A 26,290-nucleotide genomic window follows, 5' to 3' on the forward strand; every position below is an offset into this window, starting at 1 on the left:
CTCCTCGAGTGGAATATTTTAGACAGGTCATTTACATTGGCTTGAGCCGTCAGGATCGCAATTTGTCTGGGTTTAATCCATAACATACGAATACTTTTTAGCTCTAGAAAGACCATTACTTTTCTCACGTAGAATACTTTAAACGGATCATTTATTTTCACTTGCACCGCAAGGATCTCAATTTTTCCACGTTCATCCCATATCAAATGAACGATTTGTTAGCCCCATAAACACAGAATGAAACTCACAACCTTATTATTTGCAGACCATTCAGAACACACTTCTCTTATACAGAATACCTCATACAAACTGTTCTTTGCAACCTGCATCATCAAAATCCCAATGTTGAATCTTCCCGAAGCCTAATACACTTTTCAACCTGGTTTCGATCAGCACAAACAGTTGATGCACCGATTGGAAGTGGAATCTAGGGAAATAATCCACTGTCGAGTCGCTGCACTGAACCGAGGATCGATTCACTGGCAAAGGCAGCCAGTTCTTGTTCATCCAGGTCCGAGTCCCTTTTGTCCGCGAGCCTCTTCTCGAGGAGTGGCTCTTTCGTTCCAATCCGCAACGATTCTCGGTCGAATCTAGCAAACTCTTAATCGTCAATTAAGATATTCAATATTAAATCCAACCCTCCCTTCGCGTTGCAGCCGTTTCATCATCCCGCTCGACCAGCCCCCTAACCGACATCTTATTCCAACGTAAACGTCACCGATTATTTATTAGGCCGTGAATCACCGCGGTTGCTCGAATAAAAGTAGCCCCCGAGATTGCGCCGTAACGGGAAACACGCTCGGATCTGGTGTCCTATTTTTTCCCTTCACTTCACTCTTTTTTTTCCCTAACAATCTCTTCTAACAAACGCTTCTCGCACTAAATGCCTCGTGAAATGGGACTCCTCTTCCTATTACCAGGGAAATTTATCTCTCGAGCTGCTTCGTTATTCGATTTCTCCGAGCTGCCTCGAGCTTCAGCAATATTCTGTTCCCTGAAATGTAACCCCATCAACTTCCGTCTTGGAGAACTCTATTTGCGGAGGAAAGGGATTTTTGATGTCTCCGAGAAAGGTATCAGTTGATGAAATTGTTCGTTGTAGTGTAGTCTGGTTTCTTCTTTGCTTTATCATTGACTTATTACACTTATTATTATTTATTATTTATTAAGTCGAAGCTATCGTAAAGAATATTTTCTGGTGTTTCTATACGCTGCTCCACAAAGTTTACAGGATCGCTAATTAACTCGTATTGATTCTTGGCGACTCCAGTTGTAAATTCGAACTTCAAATACACGGTGTAACGTATAGTTGAAAATGGGTTAACGTAAATCGTGAACGGCGTTCTTCGCGGTGAGAACGATTTCCGCGGAAAAATCCTGGGGAACGTTGATTACGACGAGGACGGCCTTTATTTACGGGACAATGCGACAAAGGGGACGCGGCGCGCGTGTTTTATTCCGGGAGGCATCCCTGGGAAGCGTCTGCGGCTCCTCGTTCGAACCGAGTGCAGCATCGCGGAACGGAAACCGGTCCAGTGCGCAGAACAGGCTGCAACGCGAGAGACACGCCAGCCAGCCAGCCAGCTAGCCAGCCAGCCAGCCAGCCTCCTTCTGGAGTCGCTGGTTGAACAGGGTGGAATCTGTGGAAATAGAAAAGCGCAGACTTCGAAAGGAAGGATGTACGATTGGAGAGCGATAGGTGTGCGAGTAGAGGGATAGGGATATGTCTGTGAGGAGTGGCTGTGCTGTGAATCGAGAGAGTGGGTCTTAGTTGTAGAGACTCGCGACGTTGTGCGAATAAAGGATGCAGAATGCTATGAGTAGAAAATAAAAGGGAAGATGAGTAGACATGTAGGTGAGTGGATGAGTAAGGAATAGATGGAATGAGTTTGGGTTGGGCGAAAAATAGAAAGAATGAGTAGATGTATGGATAATAGAGAAGATAAGTAGGTGTGAGTGGAGACTAGAAAAGTAGACGAGTAGATGGCTGGAAGGTACAATAGACGAGTAGAGAGTAAAGAAGATGAGCAGGCAAGTGAATAAAGAATGCAAATAAATAGAAGACAATGGCACACGCGAGTAAACGATAAGAATACACATAAGAAGAAAACAAAAGAAGACACGAGCAAACGATAAGAGAACGTATGAGTAGAAAATACTGTATAATTATAAAACGAAAAGCTACATTTGATAAAGTATGTGAACAGAAGCAAGACCGAAGCGGCGAAAGATATTAGCCCTGTTCCGTTATGATTCCTTCCTCAAGCTACTCATCTCTCCCAGATTACACCCGGTACAAGTACATGTCCGATGGTTGTGGACTCGCCACGACAATTTACGACTGGCTTCCTCTTCTCCGAGAACCAGCCAGAGAAAGAGATGGAGAAAGACAGCTAGAGAGAAGCTGTGCGCAAGCTAGAAGCACGGAACAATGGAAAATCTTCACGGAATGTAAGAATATTCCAATCTACTCTCCGCCCCGCGCGCCGCCGCGGCTTGGGACGGTCGAGGATGAGCTTTCAGACGAACAATGCAGCCGGTGACTGTTACGTAACCCGGCCCGCGTGTCGGCGCAATCAACGAAATGGTTAGAGGAGAATAAATCGTGCTAATTGCCGTAAACTGATAACCGTGCCACTCATCGCCGCCCGACCACTGAGTCAATAAATTCTTGAGTATTTGCGCGACGCGACGGCATTCGGTGATCCGTTCCGTCGTTGCGTGTAAACAGTCGTCCGCGTAATATTCCGCGCGTCTCGCGACCGTAAATCTTGTTTGCCGGATTAAAATTCGCGCGTCCCAATTGGCACAGTTTTGCGGACGCTTTCGCGGGAATTGATGCTGCAACTATCGTACCCATCGAAATGGGCTTTTGAAAGTATTCAATATCCGAAGTGATTTTGAGAATAAATACTAAATACTGTAACGAATACCTGAAGAAATCTTAAACAAATGTACCGTTACAATTTTTAGAAGGATCATACACCAACCCTAATAAATGCTTGAATAAATAAACTGTTCGAAAAATAGAAAATTCAGTGGAAACTTCGATAATAAGTCGTCTATTTGAAACGAAGATAATCGAATACGATAAACACAAAAAAAGACTCGTTTGCATGGAACAAATGTAACACGGAAATCTCGTTCGCTCGTTCACAAGAAAATCGGATAAGAATGTACTTCGGCAGCGTGGTATTGAATGGAACTCCAATGTCTGGCCATCGCTCACCTTTTCTACTTACGGCACACACCGCCACGCGAGTAACCGGCGAATCCTCGAACTCGGTTCCCGACAAAATGGCGTCTCGCGTTAAATAGTTCCACTCTGGATTTCCTATCTACTTACACTGCAGAAATCATTTTCTCACTAAAACGGCGAATGAACTAAACCACTGAACTGCAAAGTTACAAATCGTTCAAAAAAGAAATACGACTAATCACAAAATTGTATTTTATAAATTAACAACTTGGAAATTGATCATCTTCATCAATTCGGCATCGTAGTATTGAACATTTTCGAAGTTTCTATTAAAATTTCATTTGAACTCACTAAAAGGATTGCTGCTGGCTGATATAGAACACGAAAGATAGAACAGTAGCAGCCGGAGGAGCGACGATTCAAATCTAATCGCAACTTGCTCTAATTTTGTTGCGAATGGCCTGGCTGCAGCACGGTCGAGGAACGAAGTTCCTCGGCGGAGATGAATATTTCGAAAATCGATTGCTCCACTGGCGTTTCGTCCGTGAAAGTCGGCGCGGTTGTACGCCCACACAGGCTCGTGTTTCTTTTCCACTTTTTTTTGTCAAGTAGCCCGCATCGCGGCCGCAGTCTGCCGTCGACTGCGGCGCGTGCACGTGTAAAATACCTTTAAAGTGCAATCGTCGGTTCGTTGACTCTGCGCCGCTTCCGTAAGCAAAGCGTTCCTGCCGAAACGGAGTTTTCATGTGCGCGACGAAACGAACGACACATGGACACACATTCACACACACCGACACGCTTTCGTCTGCTAGCCGAGGAGTCGAAAAACTAACGAACTCCTTATAGAACGATATTACCCATGGATTAACGATCAATAATCGAATGGAAGTGATTCGAATGAACGTTAACTTGTGTGGAAGAAAATTATACGGAAGTGGGTTCCACTGAATGATGCTTATTACGAGGGAATTATATTCGCACATGGTTGGTCAAAGGGTAATTCATCAAAATCGTTTTGTAGCATCGTTGGTACGCTTCGTGTACCGAGAGAATTGGTTCAGTTTTAATATAAAAATTTAATTCATTGACGAAGAGGCTGCGAATTGTTGCTAATGAACTTAGATTTCACTCGGAGTTCAACATTGAATAGAAATGAATGTTTCACAGGTAAAAATGTGGTCTTTGAAGATAGAAAACAGTCCTTAAAAGTAGAAAATCCATTTTTCTTAGCTCCTAAGTGACTACGTCCTTTTGTAATTTTCATTCTGCGAGCGCTGAAACACAGGAATTCAAGCTCGAACAACAAATAAGAGCATCAAAGAGGATCTTGCAAAAGCGAAACCGAAGAAGGAAAACGAGTTGACTCATCTAGCCTCGATCAAAGGTTGAGTCGTGCTCAGCTGTTGCTTAAAGGAATCGTCCCTTATTTGCAGTGTAAACGAGAACAGTGTCCATACTGTCGCTCATTTCCATCTTGTCAAAGAATGTCCCTTAAACATAGAAAATCAATCTTTTAATCTCCCAATTCACGAGAATCTCAAACCAAGCAACAAAGAAAGAACAATGTCAAAAGAGATCATAGAAATCCCAGATCGAATAACACATTGATTAACACGTTGACCGCCCCAATTTTCGTATAACATTACTTACCGCATCATAACCAAAACAAATCGTATTAGAATTAATTATTACTATTATTTAGTTACATTAAACATTTTAATTCGATGTCAGTTTTCTTGTAATTGTTTTCTATGGCTTTGAAGTTCTGCTCATCGGTAATCATCGTAACAGTCAACGTGTTAACAGAGGTCGAGCCATAAAAAGCTTGTGGATTACTCTGGACAAAACGGGAGTAGCGTTCTTAGACAGTGTCCATATCGCTGGTTTCCGTCTTGACCTGACACACGTTCAGCCGCGCCTTAACGAGCCCGAAACGGCTACGGCGATTTATATTCCGCGCCGGTAGGCCACGATCGAATCGTAACGGAACACGACCGCGAGCATTATGATTCTCCACGCGCGCGTTTCCTTTTTTTCCCCTCTTTCTCTCTCCCTTTCATGCCACGCGTTCGGCGTTAAAACGACGGCTGGACCACAGGAAAATTTTTCTTTCCTTTTGTTCCTGGCGTGGCACGTCTAGAGACCGGCGGTCCCCTTTGACGCTGCGAGAGAACTTCACGCGGAAACGCTTTCCGCGGAACGGCTCCTTTATTTTCCCTCTCTTGTGTTCTCCGACGTACCCATTTCGGCGTACGTGATGCGAAATTTCCACGTCTCCAACATATATTCGCGCCGAATGTGCGAAACACCGCGCGAATTATTGTTGTCGTGTCTCCGTCGCGTGGGCGTTCCTATTTTTTAATCTATTCTCTGCGTTTGCCAGCCTCTCTTGGTCACCTTTTCAGTTCTCGAGATCATTAAGGTTGCTCGCGGATTCGGAAATGCGGCGAAATCCTTGTTTTTAATAGTGCAACTGCTGGATAGACCATAATGATGTAATCTTGAATACTTCTTTTACAATGATTGAAAAGGCAACAGACACTTCTATAAGAAACAGATCAAGAAGTCGATTTAATAAGCAAATGGAATTACAAGTCAATATCTTCATAGTCACATCTCATTTAGCTCTCAATAAATTAACTCTTCAGATAAAAGTAGCGCAGGAGTCGAGGGATAGAACTATTTTATTTCAACACCTCATGTTTCATTCCATTGTATACAATAGGATATTATGGCTTATAATATAACTAAATAGCATATAACTAAATGGTTAATAGAAAATAGAAAATACTCGATGAATCCTCATCAGACCTAACACTAAAGGAGACAAGCTTGCTACCCCCGAATCCTATGTAAATTTCGCGAGCCTCGTGCGTCCATCATTCGACCGCGTCTGATCCGCCGTTGCCCGCGAATTACACGCCAGAGGATTGTCGAAGCGTTATTGCGGTCCTGTATTTAGCGTTTCGGACGGTGGCCACTTCCGGCCGGATGTTCATAAGACACTGCGCCACTCGAACCTGACCCACAGCCCGCCAACTCCGCGCCTCGGCTAGCTCGTCACATGCAAAGCATATCGATCGCTGGCAATGCCGAGGCAGGTTGCCTCCCCGCGATGCAGTGTTATCTTTTTCCCTTGTTTGTGTGCTTTTTGCGCGCGTCTGTTGATCCTACGCCGCGATACTAGTCGTTCCTCCCGTGCACGCGATTAACCGGCAAAGAAAAAACGAAGGGATAAGGCAAAAGGAGAAAAATCGGGGAAACCGACCGCCCCGGACGGTGGCCGGGCAACTCGAGCGATTTTTTTGCTTGTGGCAAGGTTCTTTTCCCTGCATCCGCCTGTTCATTAGTAGGCTGCGTAAATTCTATTAACCTTCGCCCAAGTAAATGGTCTGACAGCTAGTTGATCGATCGAACGCGACTGCCAAGGCTGATTCGTGTCGCTGGCGAATGAAGAAAAAGTGCGGCGCGAAGAAATTAGCTGCCGTGCCGTGGAATCCCGTCACGAAAAACTTCAAGATTGGAGAGAGAACTTGTATATTTTAGGATTCACGATCCTCGAGAAACAAATTGATCGCTAACGCAGGAATGAGAGAGAGTCTTGAGAAAGCAAGGAGTTCCGGGAAGCAATTATTGATGAGAATTGGAAGATTTGTTCTTTGGTACTTGAAGAAACTGCTTCCGATTCTAGCTCTTCGGTGAAGAGTCGAAGGAACTGGTTTTTCGTCTCGTTGCGTTTTAAAATTGAATTTTAACATTAGATTTACGGAACGAGTGAATTTGACTGACATTGAATTTTATGAGCCTTATTTGTTAAATGTCGATTTTTATTAACGCAGTTATGCAAATGTGTATCCTAATTGTCTACTCTTAAACCTCTAATTTCTAAGATCTAAATGAACGGATAACAATTTTTCGACGAACAATAGAACACATTGTACAGTAAATATCAGTAAATCTAGTGTTAATCGTAAGACGATAAATTTGTAAAGCTGACTAGACGTTAGTCTAAGTATAGTTCAAAATTGGAAGATTTATTAACTCTGCTACTGACTCTAATTCTTTGGTGGAGGTATAGAGGAAACGATGTTTCGTCGGAAAATGATTCCAGTTCTTTGGAGCGTGTTCTATGCTCCAAGGTTCACTACGTAGAAGCGGTAGAAGCTAGGCACGATCGGGACCGACATAATTCGCGGCAGTTGGATCAATGTTCGCTACTGGGTTAACGCTATAGCGGTCTGGAAACAATTGTACAGTCCTCTGTACGAACAAACGTCTCGTTATGCAGTCTGAAATGAAACCGGCATCGAAACTAGATCAAACGCCATTCTGATTTCATTAAAGCAGGCGGAAAGGGGCGGCGGGGGTTGGCTTGGTGGTAGAAGCGGGGCGTCGGAGGGGGTTGAAACACGGTCAGATCGAGCGTGACATTTGCTTCGTTGCTGCGCTAGTTTCGTTCGTCGTGGTACGTCTTCCGCAAATTCGATTTTCCGAGGGCTGCTTCGCGAGACGTGCATTTGCTGCCATTGTTTACGCTTGTCCGCCATTTTTAATGGGATAAGAACATCGAGTACGATAGGGAATACTGTTATCGCCATTGCAAATGAAATTCGTATCAAATCTTTATAATATTAGACGAATCCCCAGTAAACAAATATTTTAACGTTGATCGCCAAATTGTAATTAACGGAAATCTCACAAAATAGAAGTAGATAATTGTACTTAACAAAGCCAAAGAAGACTCATTAAAATGCACAAAACTTGCAGCACATGAAATTAAATGGTACATCTCGCCAAAATGTCGACATTCGTCTACAAAGGGTTAATTTCTTTACATTGCCGTGTCTTATAGATCTAAATGAAACTTTCCTTCAATAAATCACGAAAATTCATTTCTGGATGTAACGAAGAAGTTGTCACTCGAATCCCGATACCAGGTGGATAATAGAATATTCAGTAGAATCGATTCACGAAAATTTAAGAAACCATCTTGTACTTTCGACCCACCCGGTGTACAAACATTTACAAGGCTCCTTTGCTTGCAGATATCGACGAAGCGTGAGCTGTTCTTCAAAGGGGACAACGCCGGACTAATATCGTCGCCGTCCGTGCCGTCGGTGCCGCCGCCCCAGCCGCCGTCGCAGGCACCGTCGTCGGTGAGCACCTCGTCGACGACCACCACCACGACCACAACCCTCGCATCCCCTAACACCGCTCCGCCGGTCGCCTCGTCGGTCTACACGAGCGTAACATCGTCCGCGGCACCGATCACCAAGCCCAGGCTACCTCCGTCCACGGTGATCCTCAACCAGAACGATGCCACCGAGATCGACAGCAACAAACGGGACTCGAACAGGACCAGCAACGACACGAACAAGGAGGCCTCGGTGCTACATCATCCGCGGCCGACCCCGCCGACCAAGCCCAAAGAGCTCGACGGCTACGTGGGCTTCGCGAACCTGCCGAATCAGGTCTACAGAAAGGCGGTTAAGAAGGGTTTCGATTTCACCCTGATGGTAGTAGGTCAGTGTCCGCTCGGCCATGCGAATTCGCCTTTTGTCTTAACGCTAGAACTACCGAATGAGTCAAACTAACCTATTCCTGAATTCTTTCCTAATTATTGAAAAGATAACAGAACTTTCAGAAATAGTTTAGTACTGTGCAAGCTGAATCATAAGTCGATTGGAATCTCAGCAGCTGCACTCTTAGGGTATCTATAGACAAACCTGGAAAAGTCAGTTTGACTGCACGGTAGTTAGTGTTAAAAGTTTGCGCGCCGTTTAGGAAGAATAGAGATAAGATATAGTTAACGTTATTGATTGTATTTCAAATGAACTGTAGAATTAAAGAACGAATTGCAGAATTGGAGAGTTATCTCCAACAATACATTATCTTTCGTTTGCCGGGTGAGAACTACGGAAATAGGAGGTAGTGTTTAAGAATTCCTGTTAATGCGCTTCGGTTCTATCGCTGTCGTTTTAATTGGATTGGTGATGTATTCGTACACGGTATTTGATAAGAACGCTATTCTAAGCGGAACAATTTTTGCGCAGCAACGACGAGTGACTATTATCACGACGATTAGCCGGCACATGTATTACTTGGCGAAGCGTAGTAGAGTTTTTTTAAACGGAGTGAGTTGTGTGTGACGATTATGACTTCTTTTCCTTGTTTATATCTTTCTCTAATTTGATTTTCTGCTTATTCTTGATCGAGAATCGTTTCTATCTCACCGTAGATTAACTTGTTGATAATTTACCAATAAGTGTAGGTCTTGAAGAACGTCCCTGTTTTTCGAGGGTCAAAATCGTCCACTCGGCCCCGCGAAGCCGTGTGCTCTGTTTATTTTAAACTGAATTCATTTTCGCATATATACTGGAACGCGGCGGAATTGCATCGCACGACGTCCTGCGACTCCCTTCATTAACGTCCATTGTGTAAATGGACGTACAATGGCCGTTTGTGTTTTTTTTCTTCTCCGAGCTTCCCGAGATCGAGAGACAAAGAGATCGCCCTCCCCCCACCGCCCCTGCCCGGTTGGTATTTCAATTTCGTCGAGGATATTGCCTTATGAACTTCCATCTGCTTAACACGTGCAGAACGCTCGTTTCACCCGGCTGGATTAGGGCTGTCTTCAAGTAGCAGGGGTTCTCATTTGCATTCCCCGTCGTTCCTTGTAACTCGTTAACCCCTTGCTTTAGGATTCCTTCAGCAATTTACCTCGTTGGAACTATTTGTTCATTAACTCTTTCCACCTGAAAGTTGTTGCCATGTATATATGTTCATTAATTTCTAATAAGGCATTGCTTAAATCATTGTAAAATAATTTAATCTTATTAGATAGAAATGATAGATGGATCAATGAATAGAACTATTTTGTTTCAATGTTTCATGTCTGATCACTACATTATACAAAATATGATACTGAATGCTGAATTTTATAGTTTTGTTATGTGAAAGTAAACGGTGATTGTGAGTCAGCTCTCGAGTGTGAAGGGTTAACGATCTACTAGAAACAAAAAGGAATTCCACGGTTACCCGATGGCTATATTTACTCCGGAGATTGACAGTTGATGTAATAATGTAAAAATTGTTCCGCGAGTCGTGTATGTTTATATTGGCAGTGTCAGGGGACAATGTACAGAGCAAGTTCATCGTTCTCTTCGGCGTTCCCTGGTACCGTTGATCCCGTAACGACGGGCACACTGGCGCGAAAGTTATCGCGACGAGCACTGGCCGGTATGAAAGTTTGAAATTTGAGAATATAGGCGGTCTGCGGCTATTATTAGCGCCGTTATAAACAGCGCCGTTTCTCCGCAAATAGAGCAATTGAAGTGCTTAGCCTTGGGAGAGAGAGAAGGCGCGGCACTTTAGACAGTTCAAGGTACGCCAGCCGAAAGGTCAGGGCACCGTTTGGTATTTAGAAATCGTGCCCCAAAAAAGAAGGGAACGACTGGACCCTCGGTGGACTGCGGATTTTATGCGTCCGCGGAGCATACTAGATTGTCAAGAATTCAATTCTGCAACGAATTCTAAAAAATGCAACAAATATGCAACGATTTAATACATACAATATTATAAAATTTCATATTTAACCCTTCGCACTCGAGAGGTGACTCTCAGTCACCACTTTATTTGACACAGCAAAACTATACAGTTGAATATTTAGTATTTTAAATTAGACCTTGCTTTGTTGCTTAATTTATCTGTGAATTATCGTTAAATTAGTTTCAAACCATGTTGGCTGTAGCTCGTCGGAAAATGTTGAATATTTCCTGTGCAAAAACTTTCGAATGCAAAGGGTTAATATTAAGTTCTGCATAATACATCAATACGTGAAATGTTCGTCTATATTTCATTAGAAAATGTTGAATAGAAAGGGTTGATCTTGATAGAATCATTTAATATCATGAGCGAATTTAATTATTGTCATTGTAGAACAGTCTACGAAAAAGTTATATTTGCATCATGGTTCTAACGGTGACAGTGCGGTTGCATTTTAAACTTTTGTTTTGTGTACGTTTTCAGGGGAGTCAGGACTAGGTAAATCAACTTTGATCAATTCAATGTTCCTCGCCGATATATACAGCGCAGAGTACCCGGGTCCCAGCCTTAGGATTAAGAAGACTGTAGCCGTAGAGACTAGCAAAGTGTTGCTGAAGGAGAACGGTGTGAACCTCACATTGACTGTTGTCGACACACCGGGTTTCGGCGATGCGGTTGACAACAGTAATTGGTAAAATATAGTCTCATTGTTTATAATGAACTGCGACAATTTTATTCAGATACTATAAGAGATGCATCCTCGTTGCAGTTGGGTGCCAGTGATCGAGTACATTGAGTCAAAGTATGAGGAGTTCCTGAATGCCGAGTCGCGGGTAGTCAGAAGACAGATACCGGACAGTCGTGTCCATTGTTGTTTGTACTTCGTTGCACCCTCGGGTCACGGTTTGAAGCCATTGGACGTTGAATTCATGCAGCGTCTTCACGACAAAGTTAATATTATACCTGTCATTGCGAAAGCAGACACCATGACACCCGACGAATGTGCTCACTTCAAGAAACAGGTATGTACCTTGCCATTTCCAAATTAAGATTCATGCTGTATAACTTTCTCTTTATATGTGAATATAGGTCAGCTTCCATTTAAATGTGCCAAACGTCAATTAACACGTTGACTGCCACGAGAATTTCTAGCGTTTTAAATAGTACAAACAAATAAACAAAAGCAAAAGAGATTGAAAATAATTATTAATGATTCAATATTACAGTCGTATTACGCTATGATCTAGCTACTTGTGTTACTGAATATTTTTATTTAAAATCATGTTTTGTATTGTAATTGTTCTTCAGCAATTTGGAAACTCCGGTGATCAGTGATCACCGTGGCAGTTAACGCGTCTCCATCAGCAAAATCAAAACTTTTATTTTCGTTTCTTTTTAGATTTTGAATGAGATAGCGCAGCACAAGATCAAGATCTACGAGTTCCCCGAAGTAGAGGAAGAGGAGGAGAGTAAACTGCACAAAGTTCTTAGAGATAGAGTGCCATTCGCAGTGGTGGGAGCGAATACCGTCGTTGAACAGGACGGTAGGAAAGTTCGCGGAAGAAAGTATCCTTGGGGAGTCGCAGAAGGTGTGTTTTGATGAATTTAAAATCGACTTGGAGTATGATAGTATTTTCTTCTTTTATATTATTATTTTTTTAAACTTCGGAGCAACTCATGTTCGTTTTCCTTCAATAGTGGAGAATTTGGAGCACTGCGATTTCATCGCTCTCCGAAATATGGTAATCAGAACGCATTTGCAAGATTTGAAAGACGTAACGAACAACGTGCACTACGAGAACTTCCGGTGTCGCACATTGGCGGGCGTCGGAGTGGATGGAAAGCCGACGAAAGTCTCAAATAGGTAAGCGTATGCAATATTCAATTCGTACCTAAGGCAAACATTGTATACGTCCGTTGAAAAAAATGATACCATTAAAACATCGTTTTCATAAATTAAATATGCGCATTCAGGTAATCAATAAATACAGAACAGATACAATATGAAAAGTGTAACACTATGATGGTCCTGTAACAACTTGATTACATCAATTTACGTTACTGTTTTTTTTTAGCGCAAATGATTGGTTACAAATGCTTGTAGCGTGTTCGTTTTACGTCTCGTTTTTTTTTTTACTGTGAAAATTTCAAAAAAGCTTGTGCATGCAAACTATTAAGAGGTAAAGATCACCTTCGTACGTTCGAATCGTCGAATAACGTTAGCGATCTCGTTAAGGCGTATTGTATAGAATAAGCTAGAAAGGAAAGCGCTCCTGAAAATACATTTTTTGATAGTACATCCTCTACTTGAATTTTAATGCTGATTTCTTATTGGTTAGTTTGTGCCCCCCAGGAGTGATGAACAGTTTCATGACAGTGTGGTAAGTCTTTCAATAAGGCCAGGGTATCGTGTAATATAGTTTTGTGTGCACAAGCCTTGTCCAGTTTCCATTTACTGCGTATTAGTTCTAGGTGTATTTAGTTTAAGGGGGATTCACACCAAAAATAAAGCACTTAGATTTACACTGTTTCATGGAATAGACGATTGTGCTTATTCATTCAGAAGATAGATGAATTACATTGGTAGTGAACCCTCTAATCGAGCGTTTAGTTTCTGTAAGTAGATTGCATTAGAGAATATTTTTCATACCGTTCGTATTTTCGGTTTATCAGACAATATATCACATTGCTGGCTATATTTAACAGTGCTAGGTATATCATACGAACTCTGCTTGCTTTCTAATTCACACTTCAACTTAGTACTTCCAAATGAATTCCATGATGCCCATACAACCAATACAATTCTTACTCTTTACCCATCCCCTTTACGTGTAGATAGATCATTCAAAATACACATATACACAAAAATGGAAAGATTTATAAGAAGAGAAATAAATACCTGTGTAGTATGGTTACTTCGAATTTAAATTATGTTTATCTATTTTGTAGGAACCCTCTGGCACAATTAGAGGAGGAAAAGAGAGACTATGAGAATAAGATGAAGAAGATGGAGATCGACATGGAACAAGTGTTCGAAATGAAAGTCAAAGAAAAGAAACAGAAGCTGAAAGATTCGGAAGCAGATGTGAGTATCTGGTATCCCTGTAACGAATGTACTAGTGGCGGTCTACTTGTGGGAGTTGAAAAGGGTAGAACCAGTTCTTTCAGAGACTCTTGTCTAATAATATGATTACTTAAATATGCTATAACCTCTCAAGATTTACCAATCTTCAGATTTAATATTTTCAACTTCCATCGACTACCATATAATCCTTCAAATGTAGACGGTTCCTTAATGAAAAAGAAAAATTTTCTTTTTCAGTTGCAAAGAAGGCACGAGCAGATGAGACGCTCTTTAGAACAGCAGGTCCGTGAACTGGAAGAGAAAAGGCGAGCATTCGAAGCTGAAAAGCTAGCATGGGAGCAAGAAACTGGTCGGAGTATCGAGGAACTACGTAGACGCAGTTTGGAGGCCAATTCAAAAGAGTAAGTATTATTCGACTGTAACAGGTCCGCTTTTTAGTTGTTCAGATTCCGATGATCATAACGTTGCCCATTCCTATCGGCGTAAAAGAAATATTGAGAACTGAAACGAACTGCTTTCTGCACGGATGGAAAGGTATTTTAAGAAGGGCACATAGCTTTATCATATATTGTATATTCATAGGTAAATGGACAAACTGCTTCGATAAACTGTGTATTTACAAAGATCAATTGTTTGCAAACATACGGATTAGCTTGAGTCTTTGCTTTGGAAAATCATTCAGCCAAATATGTGCAATAAAAAAGCATTTACAATTCAGCTTGCAATATAATTAATTGTATTTTATCATATTTCACTGCTACTAATCAGCTGGACATAATTAAAAAACAAATCAGAATTCTGTAGAAGTTGTTCCATGGCATAGCTTGTAATTGTATTTGTAATTTGCCTCTAATAGCAGGAAAAAACTAATAATTATTAATGAGCATGTTTAGTATAACCGTCTTTCTAATTAAAGTCAATTCAATGAATATTATCCATGAATGTTGTCTCGCTCTGAGTCAATCAGTTGCAGTCGGTTAAACCTGAAAACGTCCTAGTCCAATATGTTTTTGTTTCCATAATATGAGAAAGAAGGATCAAGATTGGACGTTATTTTTTACAATAAATATTATTTTCCTAGATTGTATGTCATGTCTGTTCAATATTTGCACTACGTAACGTGAAACCGCAAAAGACGTATAGGACGGATTCAGTATTTTGCGTGACATGTCCTGAGCTGAAAAATCTAGCGCTCGTTGCGACATCTGCAAGGAATTGCGTTGAGATTAGAAACTAAATTTCATTCAACAGCTACAGCTTCTCTGAACCATAAAATTTTAATAAACTTTCATCAATTTTAACATCATGAATCTGTCCTTCACTTCATTTGTGGGAAAATTACGAAAGATTTCGTGAATACACGGTGTCTCAGTAATCATGTTACAACCAAAAATGCACATATCATTTTTATAAAAAAGAAAAATTCTCTTTAATTTTGTTCACACTTGAGTAGTTCCCCATTTTATGGAAAAGTTCATTAAACGTTCACAAAAGTAATTACACCAAAATTGCTAAGACACCTATGTTCTCCGGAACGCTTCTTTAAAAGTTAGCCCTGAATGTCTCGTGCGGTGTAACACGTACATAAATAATACGCACAATGTTCTTTCAGCAAGAATCAATTGTCTAGAATTTCCTAAGTCATTCTGCAATACAGAGAATACATTTTTCCTTAATATACTTTCACCTGTATGCCTTTACATTTTTATATTTTACTGTTATCTTTATGCCAGTCGTATCTACATCATGACTGATCATGACTGATCATGACTGTTCAAACAGTGCATATATTCAGAGTAAATAAATTCTTCCAACAATCCTGAAGACATCAGTTTCTGTAACTTCAACCAAATTTTAATGCACTCGATTCATAATGATATTTTCGTGAAATTAATACTTTCAAGTATTATTACAACTCAAAGGATTAATTTACAATACACGAGAGAGCACGGTGCGTATTCAAGAAAGCTTTTTTTTTTAAAGGTACGAATGTTAAATGTCATGCTTGCGCTTGTTTGTTTGTTGTGTGTATACCATATCGGGGTGTCCCTAATTTAGGACGGGATCAGTGTCTTCCGAGGGATCTGGAGGTGGCGGGGGTACATTGAGGGGTTCCCGAGGGATAGGAAGTCTCCTACGTCGTCACACCAGTTTCAAATCACCTCAAGACAGCCCTACACAGATACAGCTTGTCATACAACATCCCGAGCATCCTTAGTAGATCGTAGAGAGAATCTGTCTACATTTACTTACAAAAAAGAGAGGGAGAGAGAGAGAGAGAAAAAAAAAGAAAAACAAAAAACATATGAGCTGTAACGCCGCTATGTCGAAGAACTCGAGACAATTCGAAATCCGAGAGCAACGTCGATCTCAAATTCACAGTACACGTTCGATGCGCTTAACTAATCTATCAAACGGATATCAACGATGCGTACACTTGCTCTGTTCTCTTTTGCTCCACAGCAACAAACAGTTACTCTAACGTGGCCACACGAGAAAAAGAAAGAAAACAGTCTCGAACGTCTTGATTTTTTCTGTTTCGTTTAACGTCGGTTTAAGAAAAACAGTGAAAATGGATCTCTACAGTTTTTCTGTTCACGTTGCGGGCAAAGAGATGCTGTTGTGACCGAAGCTCGTTGAGGATCCTCGAACGCTATGGCGTCGAACTTGTCGATGCTATCAAAAAAGAGTTATCGGCGTGCAGAACACCGATTACTTATAATTATCAGCTGTTGTTCACGTAAGAGACGACGTTTCGTCCCGATCGATTCGAGAATTGAACGCAGACGAGAGATTTTTTTTCCATTGCAGCGACTAATATTCGATAGTTGACGACATTTATGTACGGAACGAAAGGGAGGAGAGGTGGAGGAGTGTAGGAGACTTTGTGTTTTTGCGTGAGCAGCTAAACTTTAGATTTAATAATGCAAAGAAACAAAAGAGAACGAAAACACGGAATAATTAAGAAAGTTCATATCGAAGGGGGAAGAGGAAAAGAAACAAAAATGAATTTCGATAGCATACTTACGTTAGCCCTATAGATATATATTTAGAGGGGCGTATTTTTGGCACAAAAGTTTGATAAACTTTATGTAAGAGACGCGGAGGACCTTTATATTCCTATATGAATGTCACTGTTTTTTATATTCATCACTGCAACTGTTTGCGTTACGCTCGTACACACATAACCGTCTGTATCAAACCCGAGTAACACATAACAGAACACATTGTTAGAAAGTACGGAGAGCTATTGTAAACTCTGACCAAGCTGTCTACAGTTTTTCCTGTTTCTTTTTGTAATATTTTTTTTTTTGTTTTTTCTTTTTCGTTTTGTACATTCCAGTGTTTACTGACACGCGTCGCCTCATTCCCGTGTAATTGACGCGTTGCATCGCTGACGAACGTTCTCTTATTTTTTTTTTTTTTTTTGTTCTTCCATTGCGTACACATTTTTATTAATACGCGACTGAGAGAGAGGGAGAGAAAGAGAGAGAGAGAGAGAGAGAGTGCGAGAGAAAGAAAGAGAACGAGAGAGACAGCTTGATAAAGGGTAAACGCCAGCAATTACACGACCAATAATAAAATACTCGCGCGAACGACTTATTATACATTGTTAATTGACAACAATTGAATCTTTTTTTCGCAAATAAACGTAATGCTTTCCTAAAACATCTACTAACCATTTTCGTCCTCATTTTTAGCCTTTCTGCAACATATTTTTTACACGCGATACCCACGGACAAGATGTCGGAGACGCATTATCCTACGCTTAACTTTAACCTGTTAACCTGGGAGGACGAGTTGATCCGTCGCACGTGTATCATTTCAGTTTGTTACTTAATTGTTTATATTGCTGCATTTCATTGTACCGTATCGTTGGCCGATCAGGATAAACTGTACATTCTGTTCATATTTTGTTGCAGCGGAATCGTCAACGGTTGGATCCATTTGCTTCGTCATTGACTATACAGGGTGTTTTTTTTATTAACACTTGTGACCTGCATCTTACGTAGAAACGCTAAAGCAACGAAAGAAATCTTTTATATAAGCGTGTGCCACTATTCGACTTCGTATCGAGGTTACAGCCATCTTTGTACCGTGGTATAGTGCAATTCCGTATAGAAGAAATCGAAATCTGCATAACTGAATCGAGAAAAAGAGGCCCGATTAGATTATCGTTGCGATCAAGGTGTATTTCTTTATTAACTGTTAAGAACAATCTCATCAGGATTATCTCGCACCTGGGAGATTAGTATTTATGCGCTCGCTCTTTTAGATTGTACCAACACGATATTTTTTTTTGCATTTATTTAACCTTGTAGAGTGTACGAATAGCTGATTTACCCCTTGCATAATGCTGTATGCAATTAAGAATCACTGAAATGCAAAGCATAGTTGTAACTCGTAAACGAAGTCCAAGGGCACATGTTTCTATGAACTGTTACCATTGTTTTCATGTTCTATTGAAATGAAAATGATTTGTTCGAAGCACCCTTTATAGACACTCATGATAGAGAAACCGTCCAATTAACAGGTTAACCTACCTCCGTAACTATTAACTCTTTGCAGGCGAGTATATCGTCAAATATCATTGTTATTCATTTCATGCGAAACATAATTGTTTTTTCTTAATTAAATCCGTGACATTTGCCCGCAAAGAGTGAAACTGCAAGAAATCGCAATGACTCTCCGATATTGTTTCATATTGCGTTTTTGTTTGTATACTAGATCGTCGCATAAAAACTAGTTCAATTCTAATATTCATTGCATCGCTTTAATAATTTATTCGAACCACAGGAAGCTGCTGCGGACCGTCGTAAAAATAAATCATACTGCGAAACGAAAGTTTAGTATGTTTCCAAGCACAAACAGCTCATTAACGTTAGCATACGAGCGATCGAAATGATAACATTTTGCCAAAGAGCATGGCGGTTTTAATGATCGATGGCCCGTGAAACATCGTACATTTCTGAAAGCATGATTTTCGCATGATTAGACGTTTGTTTTACATTGCTGTGTTCACACGATCATAGACCAGAGCGCACGATTCCGCCGATGCTCACCCCCAAAATATTTATCATCGCCGATGAACAATAAGGTGTAATATACGAACGGCCCCGCGTTTGAACGTTATGCACAGCGAGTTCGCAATGAGATTCAAATTCGTTCTGCGGATCACAATCGATAAATATCCGAGTGTATTCAATGTCGAATTTGCCTTTGATTCTAACGTGTCTGCTACTTGACGACCAAACGATAGTGTGTGTATCATGTGTACGTATAGGAAAGTATCAGTATTATTTAAAAAAAAAAAAACAGAAAAAAGGAAAAGGTGTGCAACCCCTATGGTAGTAAACAAAAACAAAAAACAGAACTGCAACTTGTAATTCCTTAACACTGTAAGTGACGCTGCAATCCGATCGCTCCTGCAGTGAGTATCCTCTTCTACAGATAGTTTCCTCTTTTTCAGGGCCGTCGATGGTAAGGATAAGAAGAACAAGAAGAAAGGACTCTTCTAACTCGACTCTGGAAAGGCAACGTGCGAAGAGCGAGCTTTTCTCGGTGTAATCAAGCAGCGAATTTTTTTACAGCTGATCATATAGAAATAAACATGACTCGCTATAAGATAAGTTGATGGATTTGTTGATCGTTTTCTGAACTATCAGTCTGTCGTATCGAGATCTTTCACTGCGTCGTTCGGTTACAGTGGCGGGTCACAGAGAGAAGTTCAGGATACTCTAAAAGAGCTTCGTAATTTTACAGTTGCATTTTACATTGCATTTCTTTTTTGTTTTTTTTTATATATATAAATAATTACTTTTTTTGTATGATCTCGTATTGGTGTAGGAATAAAGGTAATTATTAGAATCAACGAATGCACACGAACGAAGGAGACAGTCGACGCGTGTTCATTATTTTATTGTATTATTTACGTGCCATGTCAACATAGTCGTACGAACGAAAAGATATTTACGCTGTACAGAACGACTGGAATCGTTAATACTCGTGGACACGAATGTCAATTTGAAGCATCTCCTTTGACCGCCATTGTATGCCAATCAGTGCTACTTAAAATTATAGATGATGGAGCGTGGTTCAGAAGATTCGTTAACAAATGAAAGGGTGAATGTGTGTTGCTTAAAAACACAGACACAGAGTCGACGCGTATACTGTGTATATCGCTCCCACGTTTGTACCGCTTTCTCGTTTCTCCACGCGTAACCGTACGGGTTATGCTTTCAGGAGCGAGGTGTGAAAGAGTGTTTCTTCTATCGTGTTCGCCTGTGCTTCTTCGCGCTTCCTACTATTACTACTCAAGAAATCACACTAGCATAATTCGAATTATGATACTGTACAAAATGTAGACATAACTTCTGTGAACGTGATTTTTGTTTAACAAGAGCGATCAAGGTACGAATACGTAAAGCCGGGAAAAGAAATTCAATACTCTACGAGTCATCTTCTTTTAGAAAATTCTATACATCTCGTGTTTATCATTGTATTGAACATTCGGCGGAAGGTATTAACGGATCAATGCGCTCTGGAAACTGATTATTAATGTTTCAAATAGGATAGCAAAATATTACAAACAGTTTTGTATTGTCCGATGGAAAAAGGTGACGATTGGAGTCGTCTGCAACTTTCTAGAATTCTTATCGATAGTCGAACGCTTTCTCCGGTGACTGTTTGAACGTTTCATTTTAAACTTGGTGCGCAAAGTTTCAGTTTGTTTCTTTCGTCATCGATGAAATCATATTTTACGTTGACAGAAAATCAAGTTACCTTCTGCCAGGGTTGCCATGCAAATTCTCTATGGTAAATGTATCAACGACGGTGAAGCCAATTCGATGGGACAGTGTGTTGATCGCTCTTTGTATAATCGTGTGTACCATACATAATCAGAGTAACAAGTCCAGGTGATCGTGAATTCGTGTGTCTTCGCCGAAATCGTTTCACCGTGGAACCTTACCGCATGGTCTGGACACTCGAGGACAAAGACGTGCGATATATCGTCGACCTAAATGTAGGTGTGCAAAAAGTCTCTATGTCTAGGTATAGAATAAACGAATCGCATCGATGTTTAAATATCATTTTCGTATCGTTTAAGGTAATTAGAGAGAGAGGTCGGTTAAATGTAATACTTGTCTTAAGGAACAACAAATTGTACAAAGAATTCTTTCGCCACTGATCGCAAATCTTCCATACTCGGTACGCATCTTGTAACGACTGCGATGGATCTATTGTCGAACTAAGCGACGTCAGGAGTACTTCGAAGTGTACCATCCCCGGCAAAAAGTACTTCGTCACATAATCAAAGCATTTGTTAGAGAAATTATTGTTACGTTGAGCGCGAAAAGTGTTTTCAGCAACGGTAACGAACAGACTGCGGATTTTATGCACTTATAGCATGCGCAAACATATACAATACATGATGAAATAAAACGATTTTACTGAAATTCCAAATAGTTTTTATATTACTGACATAATAACGACACCCACGGTAGCGAAGTAAACTTCTAGTCATCCCAATTTTCATGAATCGGTTCTTGCATATTTGTATTCGCGCGGCGAATCCGCAGTCTGCCTAATGGGAACAGAATCGACTCCCCGTTTTTTATGTGAACAAAGTATTAACGCAACATTGAACATCTTTAGTTATTTATAAAATACAAGATAACTATTGGTGAACCACCTTCACTGATCACGCGGAACAATTTTAATTCAGCACATTTCGCGAAGAAAATGGAGCTCGCGATCGAGTATTACGCCCATTTTCTTTTCGTTCAACGACAAGCTCGTCGTCCCGCGACGGAAGGTTGAATGTAATTATAAAATAAACGCAGTGGCCATATATATATACATATTATACATATATACATATATATACATATAAATATATATTTATGTATAAATGAATCGAGGGAAATCTTAAGGATAAGTCCGATTCGTGTAAATCTAAGTTGTATCGATAGGATGGAAAAGCAAAATTGATCGCGGCTAAGATAAAATTGTATAAATATATTCTAAGTGTGATTTTTTTTCGTCGTGGTCCGGGACGGTGCGTTGCCATATTGTTTTATTTTTATCGTTACGTGAAATGTATTTATCTGTTCGTGCCCGATAAGGATAAGAACAGAATGTTCAAATAACGATTGAACGATACATGGAACCTCGTTAGCCCGTTAATCGGTTGACTTTTGTACTTGTATTGACTTTGGAAATCTTCAGTCGTGCCGAGAAGCTAATTCAGGAACGACTTCGATGAAGTTATCTCATGGTAAACGTCAACCTAGTCGCCGACACTTTGAAGGGAAAAGATAATTGATCGGTTAATACGTGGTCTCCGATTAACGGGCAAAGAAACGCACCGTCTCGAATCCGTTCGCGTATACGCGTCGGTATCCGCAACAAGAATGGGCAAATACGCGTACACTTCTGCTGTAATTTTTATAATACGCGCGTCGAACAAATTCCTTTCTATTTTTCTTCTTTCTTTATTCCCTTCGTTCGCCAATTTTCGCCGTCGCTGCGTCTCAAGACTCGTTTGCCCACTCTTGGTCCTGTACTCTAAGCTAACTGAATTACTCGTGTGCCAAGACGAAAACGGAGAAGCATTTTCTAACGCTAGTTACGTGAGACTCTTCAGTTACTTGTAAAATAAGATCCGCGCGGTTCTGCGTAAACACGTCTCTGAAATTCAACAGGGATGAACCACGTGTCACATTCCTATTTTGTACGCGTTTTTCCAGTTAACCCGTGTCGGCCAGATGTTCGCGCGAAAACTAGAAGCCGCGGGCAAACAACTTTTTGCGAAACGAACGTTTTACGACGTTCTTTTATGATCGAACAATTCGCGTTACTCTGCACTGATAATGTTAAGCTCAATCGTCGAAGTTCAAGGCTCGCCGAGCTACAATATGCAGGGTAGACTATCTTGCACGCATATCTGATGACTCCTAAATCACGCGTTGACGAAAGTGTCCAAGACCAGCCTTGGATAGTGGCTGAAATCGCCGTGCGTTTGAAACGTGACCCGAAACAGTTTTTCCCGTTCGGTTCGTCGAAATATTTTCAATTTCGACGGATTGTCTGTAACGTTTGTCCGGCTGACGCTACTCAGGAATGATTCAGGTGTACTTAGTGGATGGTCCACGCTATATATTTTCGTCCAGACACGCGCTAAACGCACAGAATTCGCGACATTTCTTTCCCATTAGTCGCGTAGAAATTCAGATTCCTGGAAGAAGATCTTGGACAACCAGAGTATTTACTTTAATGGCGATTCTAAATGCAATTAAAACCATACGTTCGAAGTACAAAGATAGGAAAGGCGGAGGTTAAGATTTTCGTGAGATAACATTTTAACTTCTCTAAGGTTTAATACAGCGAAAGGTCACGTACTTAACTTCAGTTTTTCTGGCATTCTTTTTCTCTTCTTCTGAAGTCCAAAATCAAAGTTTAAAAATGGTTATTAGTTTCAGTGGATGTACCACTATTATTGTTAAAAGTATTACAAAAACTGTGTTGTATACACGACGCTTATATTTTTTCATTTACACTCCTTTTAAGATGAATTTCTTTCCTGGGAGCTTATCAAGATCAATTATAAAATATACTAATGAATATAAGGGAATAATTTCTCCCTTAAAATCCCCCAAGATCTTCTCTTTAGGGATCCAACAGTAGGGATTCTTGGTGTTCTTATCCTCTAAGAGAGGTCTCAAATAATTTCTGGGTTTTCATCAATCCAGTAGGACCACTTATAAATAAATAATTTTAATAGAGCTTCTAAAGGTGAGCATGACAGGCTGAAAATAATGAAAGATGTGAGATAGATGCAACGATAAAGTAATTTATTAAAATGATAGGGAACCAAGGAGCAGATCAAAGACCAACAAACATCATCATGTGCAGATGATTCACATTTCATTTGACTGATTAGTTCCACAGGTTCTGGTGTGGACTTGAAATAATTGGGACCTCTTTTACTAGGATTAGAGACAGCGGTGAATTAAAATGAGTGTCTAAACGCAGTGAATCCTTTGTATAAGTCTTGATTAGAATCATGACTACTTTGTTTCAAGATGTACTTGTAGGTAACAATATATTGGGATAGTAAAACACACTGTGACCGTAGGACGATCCTTCATCCGGATCCTGCTCGATTTACTATCTCAGTGTATTTTTACCTTCAGGTGCACATCAGATCTTGTACTTTAAAGTAGAGAGAATCATCGATATTAACGCTAGAACTACCGAGTTAAAAAGTACGTCTGAACAATTGCAAGGCTGTACCTTTTAAGATTCTGTTATACTTTGTTTCGTACGAACACAATCAATATTAATCCAATTAATTCATAAAATCGGAATACAACAATTCTCTAATCAGCACAAGACTTGTGATCTCGCTGGTAGTTCTAGCGGTAATATAAAAGATATTAGGCGACCTAATATCATCTCGGCAAGAGGGAGAAGGTGATAGCGCTTATCCCGTCGTTGAAACGGTGTCATAAGACTTGTCTGTGGTCCCTACGCGTACGCTTAAGTTCACAAAAAAAAAAAAAAAATAACGAAGCTTTTAAAATACGTTTCGGTGTTTCGTCATGATCAACGTTAGCCGTTAAGATTCCGAAGATCAACGAAACGGAACCGTATCGATTATTGTATGTTGTACTTTACTCGGTGACACTTACAATATTACCATAGCTACTCGTCACGTTCACATTGAACAGAATGGCATTTAAAATCACACGTGTTGTATAACAGAGGAAGAAAGAAGCATTCGGACACCCCGGATTGCTGCAATTGCACTCCAGTTCAAGAGAGTTCTGATAAAGTTAACGCCACTGCTTCCCCCAAGTGTAACGGTAAATTAAAAATCATTTGTACCAGGCCGTCTCGTAGGAACTGAACTCCCCCTGAAACTAAATATAGTCAAATGAAATTTCTGTTTGATTTGCTGATACGAATAACGTATAATTTAATTCGTGATTTGAAAATCGTATCCTTCATTATAAAGAAGGGCCAGACGGTGTGCGAATACTTTTTTCTCGCAGTGTATGTGCTCGCGTGAATCACAGAAAATCGAGACGAAAAAGTAGATAAAAGACAAAAAAAAATACAAACTATATTTTGCCGTGCCAGACGAAAACGAAGCTGCCGCCGCTACTTGTAGAACACATTGTAATGATGATAATAATAATAATAACAACAACAACACAACAACAACAACAACAACAACATTAATAATAACCATGAGATCACGATTAGTATATTATTATACTTTAGGATTATGTATTCAGTAAATTATATATAAAATTATCATCAGTGTTTTGAACCGTCTTGACCCTAACGTCACGTTTGCCTCTTTTTAGCATAATGATATTGCCTACCGTCTTCGTTAAGGGCAATACTTAAATATAAGTATTCTTTGGTAATAAGTTTGCTTCATATCAAACATTTCAATTGAATTTTAATTATTCAGGACCTCGGTTGTTTTAATCACCTTCTCTTCGAGGCCCACTGCAACTAAAAATAAAGTGAAAGTCTTTTTAAAATACATTACCTTATTCTTATCTTAGTTATTACAATAATACAAACATTCTTTTAGATAAGCAACTATTGTTGCAACAGAACTTGCTAATCAGTTTAAATATGTCACTAATTCAAGGCAGTTTTAACATTTTGTAATTATACATTCGTTTGTTTTTATTTTTTTTTGTACTTCCGCTCTTATTTTCCATATAACTTGGCGAGTACAATGTTTGTTCGTCGTGTCAGCTTGCACGTCGTGAATTACCACAAGAATCCTCAGTAGCGGGCCCAACGTTCTCGAGGCATTTGCACTCTGACACGGATGGTCCCACGAAATAAACGTTCAGCTTCATCCGATAGTATTCAGGTGCAAAGCGGTCTAGAAAAAACATGGTTTTTTAACAATTTTCAACTTCTATTGAATTATTTATATTAGATGTTAATTCCAGGATACATATATTTCCATTCAAATCGAGAACGCGATTTTAAACTTCCTTTAACTGCGCCAAGCAAATTTATATTAATATTGATGAACCCACCTAGAAACACTTATCTTCTACTCTTTTTGTAACACCTTCTCATCAAAATTTCCGCTGTTCTGCAGTAATTTTATTCTCAGCATATTTTTTTTTTTTTCATAGAATTTCCGTCATTGTTGAATCGGCTCAATTATCATCGAGACGACTCTGCTTTTAATTGATCGAATGCCACATTGCCTTCTTGACCCAATTCAACCACCGTAAAAAGTCCCGTAGATCCAAGTATGAAAAAAAAAACATAGAGCGCGTAACATCTTCCGTCGATAACATTGAAGTATGCATAGTGAATGTGCTAATTTTAAATTCAATGCAGAAGGTAATAATAGCCGACGAGCAGCAGGACCACCGTAGTAAAAGTGAGATTTTTTTCAGGACCGGTCTAACGTT

At 40.1% G+C, this 26,290-nt stretch overlaps 1 protein-coding gene across 9 annotated transcripts in view; it reads left to right on the plus strand.

Moving 5' to 3' along the window:
* Positions 1 to 25,151, plus strand: part of pnut (septin 7-like protein pnut) — a 59,317-nt gene extending 34,166 nt beyond the window's left edge. For 5 of the 9 annotated variants that reach the window (XM_031977801.2, XM_031977798.2, XM_031977791.2 and 2 more), the window contains 10 exons: positions 8,245 to 8,722; positions 11,228 to 11,435; positions 11,514 to 11,766; positions 12,144 to 12,333; positions 12,443 to 12,608; positions 13,084 to 13,125; positions 13,694 to 13,829; positions 14,067 to 14,230; positions 15,888 to 19,228; positions 19,300 to 25,151. In XM_031977801.2, coding sequence (XP_031833661.1) covers positions 8,245 to 8,722; positions 11,228 to 11,435; positions 11,514 to 11,766; positions 12,144 to 12,333; positions 12,443 to 12,608; positions 13,084 to 13,125; positions 13,694 to 13,829; positions 14,067 to 14,230; positions 15,888 to 16,047 — 1,797 coding nt within the window. In that variant the 3' untranslated portion in view covers positions 16,048 to 19,228; positions 19,300 to 25,151. The remainder of the gene's footprint in view (positions 1 to 8,244; positions 8,723 to 11,227; positions 11,436 to 11,513; positions 11,767 to 12,143; positions 12,334 to 12,442; positions 12,609 to 13,083; positions 13,126 to 13,693; positions 13,830 to 14,066; positions 14,231 to 15,887; positions 19,229 to 19,299) is intronic. The other 4 variants (XM_076370070.1, XM_031977796.2, XM_076370071.1 and 1 more) reach the window with 4 other exon arrangements.
* Positions 25,152 to 26,290: the final 1,139 nt, after the last annotated feature.

The sequence above is a fragment of the Nomia melanderi genome, chromosome 8 (genome assembly GCF_051020985.1).
Source record: "Nomia melanderi isolate GNS246 chromosome 8, iyNomMela1, whole genome shotgun sequence".
Taxonomy (NCBI): Eukaryota; Metazoa; Arthropoda; class Insecta; order Hymenoptera; family Halictidae; genus Nomia; species Nomia melanderi.